The 7463-nt window shown below is 44.8% G+C and overlaps 2 protein-coding genes across 2 annotated transcripts; both read left to right on the plus strand.

Annotated features, from left to right (window-relative positions):
* Window positions 1-36: 36 nt before the first annotated feature.
* On the plus strand, window positions 37-3546 carry LOC118771541 (putative Polycomb group protein ASXL3). Its single transcript, XM_036519549.1, has 3 exons — window positions 37-1057; window positions 2198-2752; window positions 3526-3546. The coding sequence occupies exons 1-3, from the start codon at window positions 407-409 to the stop codon at window positions 3544-3546; spliced, it is 1227 nt and encodes a 408-aa protein (XP_036375442.1). The 5' UTR covers window positions 37-406.
* A 67-nt stretch (window positions 3547-3613) lies between these two features.
* Window positions 3614-5629, plus strand: LOC118771542 (putative Polycomb group protein ASXL3). The gene has a single exon (XM_036519550.1). It carries the CDS (start codon window positions 3614-3616, stop codon window positions 5627-5629), a length of 2016 nt encoding a protein of 671 aa, XP_036375443.1.
* The last annotated feature ends 1834 nt before the right edge of the window (window positions 5630-7463 follow it).

The raw sequence follows: 7463 nt of genomic DNA on the forward strand, positions 1-7463 counted from the left end.
AGAGGAGAATGTTCAAACAAGAAAGGAAACACACCTGCATTATCTAATATCAGACAGTTCCACTGGCCAGACAACAGATCCAGCCAGTGTAGAGAAGCTTGATGAAAATGCAGCAGACCAAGAAAAAGATTCCTCTTTCAGTAATAAGGAAGATTCAGTATCCAAAACAATTTCTGCTCTGGGTGAAACCCATAAGGAGGAGTCACGTGAACATGTTCCATTTCCTGATTCACTCACAGACAAAAATGTTAAAGCTGAAGGACAGAAAGATGCACAACCACAAGAAGAGGTGGGAGAAAATAAATGTGAAAACATTTGTGCTGAAAGCAACACTCCACTGTCTACGTCTAGCACACCTCGTACCTCACCTTCTGCTGAACACCAGGATATCCAGCTTGATACAAAGATGGAATGTCCCAGCCCTAAGCAGGAACATTCTTGTGACGAACTGGAATCAGAGGAGTCTCCAAACCAAGACGATCCCTGTGAGCTTGGCCCACAAACTGACGACCAAAAACCGGTGCAGCCAAATCAGAGCCTTCCTGAAATCCCCTCTGCCAAACAAATGGAAGAGAAATGTTTGCAAGAGGATTCTACTCCTGAAAACCATCAAACTAAGGAGAATGCAGAAGAAACCCAAAACGACACCAATGCCTATCCACTACAAAACCCCTTGCCAGAGACTTCTACAAGTACCAGTGTTTTTAAGGAAGTGTCATGTCATGAGGTCACTGAGATAAACTCTTCTGTAAATATCACTCTGCGGACAGAGGTGCCAAAAGCCAGACACTACAAGTTCATCCCTCTGGATCCTCGTGATGAGGACAGGTTCTCTGTCAACCAGGTAGATGCTCTCAAATCTCAAGAGCCGGTCTGCACAGAGACTAAGGACCCAGAGAACCCCAAGCGGAAGACTGGAGACCTGCACTCAGGGATCTGCAAGGAGAAGAGGCCAAGAATAGATGATAGCAAATCCTCCAACAGTGAGCAGACGGACGATCTACCTTGTCAGAAGGAGGCTCCACCAAAGGAGGAACCTAAAGTCCCTCCATTAAAGGTTTTGTGGATTATGTTATTGCACTAGGAAATTAAGAACAGCCCATTATTCTTTCTTTTCTTATTCTTTTAATTTGTGCATGTGTGCATTTTAATTCAGCATTGTTCAGCATTGTTCGTGCTTGATAGCTTTGTCATACAGCTTTGCTTACACCTTTGTCATTGAACACTACTTGGAAGAGGTTTGTCAGATGCGTGCAAAAACGGAGGTCAGTTAATTGGAAAAAAAAAATAGAAAAATACAACAACAACATGTTTCAATTCAGCGTCTGCTTTTGTAGTAATTGGTAACCTGCTTGGGATGGTTACTCAAAATAACGACATGCCCCTCAAACCGTTATTTTTCAATACATTTCTTCTTTAAAAGTATAGGGTGACAGTAGTGCTAATCTTGCTTAAAAGCTCATAGTCTCAGTAGTCTGGCAGTCTAAGCACTTTGTATCCTTGTCCCCAAATCATTGTGCTAGGAATAGTATCCTCTTAATCACACAGGTCAACTGTGGAATGCACTACCTCCTCTTGTATGTGGACTGCATACGAGGCCTCATACATATGCAATCACAGGATAATCGTTTCAAGTTTATGCAAATAGGAATTAATGCAAAGTGATGCATTGCATGTCAGAGATTTATCACAGCGTGCAGTTGCTGCCCATGAATCTTATTCTTGCCTATTGCAAAACTCAGCGTAGAAGCTTGAGAGGACTATCCTGGGATGAAAAACACAAAGTTAGCTGTTCAACTGTTGGCTAAATGTTGCTCAGCAGTTATTATTCTTAACCAAATAAGATGTGTGGAGGATTAAACCAGTTGAAACAAAACAATTTGGCATCACAAATCATATAGTATGGATAGTAAGGTAGATATACAACAATCTCTACACTCATGCAGGACTACAGAGACAAATGCAATCCTTCAGTCCTCCTCAGAAGCTCAGCAGATCAAATGAGAAAATAAATAATTACAAGAATCATGTTTTCCCTGTATCTCCGCCTGTTCGGCTTCTCTTTAAATTACATTTATTCTTTTTAATCAGACCAATTGATTGACTAATTTAATGAATTACTAGTGCAACATGTCACATCAACAGAGGATCCTGACACTGAAAATTCATTTTTAATTGTGTTTTTCCTCCTCTGCAGATCCAGCTGTCGAAGGTTGGCCTGCCGTTTATTGTCAAGACTCAGCCGGAGTCAAAACTGGAACCCAAGCCCTCGTCCCTGTCGACTCACAGCGCGGGGAGGAGCTTAGGGGCTAGGACTCTGGCCGATATCAAGGCGAGAGCCCAGCAGGCCAGGGCTCTGAGAGAAGCAGCAGCCGCTGCAGCGGTGGCCGCAGCTGCGCGAATCACCTCTGGAGAAAGCGGGCCCGCCACCGAAGGGGGCAAGGCGTGGACGCTCACCAGCATCAAAGAGCAAACCAAGGCGAAACTCATCGCCCGGCACCAAGCCCGACCTCATTCCCATTCCCATCAGAGAGCCAAGGGAGCCAAGCAGAACAGCACAAAAGAAGATCGGCATTCGGCAGACCTCCAGGCCCCCGCGCCCTCAAAATGGGAGTGCTCTACTGGTGTCATTATCGCTAACCCCAACAGAAGATCACCTGAAAAGGGCCACGTCCCTGCTCATGGGTCCTGGCCCAGCTCAGAGACTTCGAAACCCAGAGCTGCTGTCTCCGCGTCGGCTACCAGTGTGTCTGTGCCAAATTCTGTTTCTCACAGTGTCCATAATGTCTTTAACAGTGTGTCTCGTGTGTCTCCGACCAGTGTTTCAAGCAAAAACAAAAAAGATGGAATGGAAAACACAAGTGCTTATTGTAACACACAAGTGCCTGTGTCCACCCCAAGCTTTTCCACTCCCTCCTCCAGCTCCTCAACTCTTGTATCAGTTAACTTCTCCAGTCTGCAAAATAATGCCTTCAAAGGGTCCCCTTCAAAACCCTGCGCCACAATATCAGGATCGCCACACAGAGCTGTCTTACAAAGGAATAACGATGGAGTTCCATCTCCTGCTTCGGAAAATACACCTTGTCCCTCCTACAACGCAGTTCCATGTTCAAGTCCAGGTAATGGTGGCCCAAGATACACAGGCCAGGTTACTCCCCCTTCCACTTGTGTTGTTAGTGCCGTGCCCTCCATCACAGTCAATAACATTCACAGCGAACGCTCAAGAAACAGCACTCCCCTCTCATATGAAAAAACAGATAAAACTGTCCTTTCAGATCACCATACTTACAGAGAGGAGAGAAACATATCCCATCATTCCCACAATGCAATGCCAACAGAGAACTCCACTTCAAGCCAAATAAACGTAGTTGTGAGTCAAGTAGCGAAAGCACCAACACCAAATACCCAGAATGCTGTCAATCAAATGGAGACGCTGAGGTCCAGGTTATTTCCACAGGCAGATTCAGCCACCAACAAAGCAATTCCGTGTAAAGTCATTGTGGATCACTCTTCTGCTTCATATAGAAGCACTCCAGCTATGTCTAGGACTCAGCACAATCCACCAAATAGAGGTGTTAAAACAGAAACCGTTCTTCGGCTGCAGGAATCCATAATGAGCAAGGCGGAGTCTTTCAGACAAAAATCGGAGCAGAACGGGATTCTTAACCCGGCCTCCAGAATCAACAATAAGACAGAGTGGTTATCTTGCAGTGTCTTGCGTGATGTGCCTTTATCTCAAAGCAGTAGTCAAAGGAAAGCAAAGCTTCCTGAGGGAAGTGACGCTAATCCAAACTTTAGCTCCTTGCTGTACAAACATGCTGAAAATATCAGTGAACATATCCGTGAGTCTAAAGCCTTGGGAAAGGAAAAAGACATGGAAATGCAATCATTCCGTACAAATCAACAAGCAAATAGTCGTGACGTAAGAAAACAGGAAAACGTAGATAGAATGATTGCTTCTCCAGAGTCTTTTCATTTGTCGAAATTGAGTCTTTTCAAATCGGAAGCCGGTAACACTGATATTGTGGATTTCAAAGAGCCGATGAATCCTCATCATCGGTTAGCTCAACATCTCTCAGAGGGCAGGCGGTTGAAGACCCATGGTCCCGCTGTCCACTCTGTTGCTGAGAATTGCTTGTTAATGAATGAGCACAGAAAGAAGATGGCTCCCCCTGCTGGTGGCTCGAGCTGTCGCTTGTCATCAGTGGAGGCAAATAACCCCCTAGTGGCCCAACTGCTGCAGGGCAGTCTGCCTTTGGACGGGTTTCGGCAGCCTCGGCCGAGAGCCGAAATAAACCAGCCTCCTTCAGTGTTTCCGAATACCTCAGTATGCAAAATGGCTGCTTCCGAGAGAAACACCATAGAAAACTCTCAAAGCTGCCTGAGCCCAGATCGCAAAGCGTACACCCTGGATCCGAATGGGCCCAACCACGTCAGGAAGCAGGACAACCATGACAACACATGGACGACCAAGCATGCGAGCAAGCTGAACCACATCAAAACTGAGCCACATCAGGGGAAACAAATGGTGGAGGATGAGTTCAAGTCCTCCTGCAGCCGGAACACTCAATTAAATCAACTGGGACAGACGTATGCCCAGGAGTGGGAGAGCAAAAACCTGATGCACAGCAGAATCATCCCCAGCGCAGAGATTAAACAGCCAGCGAGCCCCCTTCCTGCATGCAGCTTTCAGAAACGCTTATCAAGTATCAGCTTTTCCTCTGAGGACAGCACCTCTCAAAGGCTGTTTAATCATCTGCAGACGGATGCTGGAAACAGCCCACCAGCCGCTTTGCTTCAAGCCAGTATAAAAACCACCTTTGGCAGCGGCCTTCCGAATAAATTCAGGCATCAGGAACCGAAAGGTGTAGGGAAGGTGTATGTCTCTGTTGCGACAAATCAGCTGAGAAGAGGAAGCATTTTTCTTCCTGAGCAGCAGATGAAGCAGGTTGATGGCTCTGACGGTGTCTCACGGGCTGTCCGGAACAAATTCCTAGGCCCTCCGTCAAGCGGTCCGCCGGAGGTCCGGTTCGATCAAAACCAAACGGCCATCCCCACGAAGGCCGTTCGAGGTGTGAGCGGTGTTCCCTCTGCAAATATCTGCAGCGTGGTGAAAGAGGAGCCTCTGCCATTCAACGAGAGGTTCAGCAACTGCCAAATGAGTGCTAAACAGTCCCATCAAAAACAGGATTTCCAGGAGAACATGCAGGCTTTTCAAATCAAAAACCCAGAGTTTCCTCCCTACTCAGCCTCTGAGCAAAAAAAGGGAGGCGTGCAAAGAGCCCCCCATTCGCATCCCCATCAGCAGCTGTACAACCGCTACCCTTCGGTACAGTTTAACAATGGAAAGTTTAACCCTTCGATACAGTTTAATAGTGGGAACAGAACAGCGTCTGTGATCGAGAAGTCTATCGGGCACTTCCTGGGCAACAGTGCGAGTGTGGTTCGTGGCTTGTCGGCCCAAAGCGCTCCAGCGCAATTTGCTGACAGTGGCAGATCGGACGGACTGGAGCTGAAATGCTCTTGCAGATTGAAAGCCATGATTGTCTGTAAGGGTTGTGGGGCCTTCTGCCATGATGACTGTATTGGTCCTTCCAAGCTGTGTGTTGCCTGCCTTGTCGTTCGATAACCATTTATATAAACATTTTGTGGAAAAACTCACCAACAGTAAAGATATTGTCTACTGTAGATTCCAGCCCTTTAAAGTATTTAAAGTATCTTTCCTTGTTAAACTCATTTGTGTCTAGACTATTGTAACAGAAAGGCCTAGATTCAATCCTACAATTCAGTGGGAGTTAAGCTGTCAACTGACATGAATTCTTACATGTGGAGAATTAGTGCAATTTGATCCTTTGCGCTTTTTGCCTCTTACAGTGCTTTTGCTCAAATTGAAAAGTAGTATCGGGAGCACGGCCAGTGTGAACAGGGTTATTTTTAATGTTTTATACACACACAGTACCAAATAAAAAATTACACAGTCCAATAAAAGCAATCCTCTCTAACATTATCATCACCATTGTAATTGCAATCATGTGAAAGATTTTAGAAAACGCAAGCTTGCATGGGTGCAAAATATTATTAGCTACTCTCATAGGAGTCTTGATAATATCACACCAAAAATTACTTTCAGGCTGCCTTTGGTAGCTAGTGATATTTTGAGACATCACCATTATCAGCACTGCTAATGGTCAATTAGCATGGTGAATTTGGTATAGTGGTATTGTTATTGGTAATAGAAATCTGTTGTAAAACAGTATTATTAGTGCCAAAAATGTTTACAATTTGTATTGGGCTGCAGAATTCGTGCAATAAAAGGCACCCAAATATTTCTGCGCTTACAGTAATGGCACATTATAATGGCAGTGGTACACATTACTTGTACATTTTCCAATGTTGTCTACCAGTAATCAACTACAGTTCTTGTTCACAAACACAATTAACGCTTATCTGCATACTAAGCAGAGAGTATCAACAACAAGCTACCTGCTAATGCTACCTGGACCGGACCAACAGCTGTGGTTGCCATTCACACTTGTCACCGCACTGTGTGTGTGTGTGTGTGTGTGTGTGTGTGTGTGTGTGTGTGTGTGTGTGTGTGTGTGTGTGTGAACTTTACCTTATTAAGAGCAGAATGGGGACGTTTTCTGTAGTTAGATGTTATGTGAACAAGGCCCAAATGGCCTTAACATTATCTCACCTGCTGGAGGTAAAAATGCTGCTGTTAGACCATTAACCGGCACAAACAAGAGGACGCATAAAGTGCAGTGTCACTCCAGTCCCGACTTCTGCACTCCCAGTTGCTTTTATAATAGACTAAAAATGTGTTTCATTTATTTGAAGGAATTAAATTGTCTAGTCCCTGAGTAAATTTCTGACCTACTGACTCTCTCCCTATCACAACAGATTCTTGAGTCATCAGATATGGGTTTTCTTTCTTTCCCCATGACTCTTTTCAAGACGAAGAAGGGCAGTCTGTCTTTCTCTGTATAGCCTCATTCAGCAAGTTTTCAGATATTATTTAGACAAATGTCCCGGTGGTGAGTGCTGCTTAAATGGCAAACACAAATAACATTTTATACAGATAAAAAGGCTTGCTGTTTCTCACCTGGTAAAGGGCAGCGTGTACTCTGCCAACCACTTGCTGCAGCAGCTGACATCTTCTGTTTCTGAGTTATGCCATACTTTAAATTGAGAGGGACAGACAGGAATCTTTTTTTTTTTTTTTTTAATTTCTTAAGATGAAGACCTAAAATGCAGGCAGGTTTGTGTACCCCTGGGAGTCCTTTGCAAAATTCAGGTACAGAGTGAAGTCACTGTCACGCTCTTCCTGCCATCAAGGGATTTATAGTAAGTGGTGCTTGACTTGTGTGAAAAAAAAGTCACAAAGCCCTTAACAAGTAAGCTGCAGGTTCATGAAATTGCAGTGTCTGCTGCTGAAAGTGGTTGTTATACAGCCTAATCCT

Source organism: Megalops cyprinoides, chromosome 24 (assembly GCF_013368585.1).
Source record: "Megalops cyprinoides isolate fMegCyp1 chromosome 24, fMegCyp1.pri, whole genome shotgun sequence".
NCBI classification, from domain to species: Eukaryota; Metazoa; Chordata; class Actinopteri; order Elopiformes; family Megalopidae; genus Megalops; species Megalops cyprinoides.

Excerpts from the sequence above, each read along its gene's own strand:
- LOC118771542 (XM_036519550.1), top strand. The coding sequence starts at position 3,614 with ATGAGCAAGGCGGAGTCTTTCAGACAAAAATCGGAGCAGAACGGGATT.
- LOC118771541 (XM_036519549.1), top strand. The coding sequence starts at position 407 with ATGGAATGTCCCAGCCCTAAGCAGGAACATTCTTGTGACGAACTGGAA. Across the intron at positions 1,058-2,197 it reads CTAAAGTCCCTCCATTAAAG|ATCCAGCTGTCGAAGGTTGG; the intron begins GTTTTGTGGATT and ends CCTCCTCTGCAG. Across the intron at positions 2,753-3,525 it reads CGTCGGCTACCAGTGTGTCT|AAGCACTCCAGCTATGTCTA; the intron begins GTGCCAAATTCT and ends TGCTTCATATAG.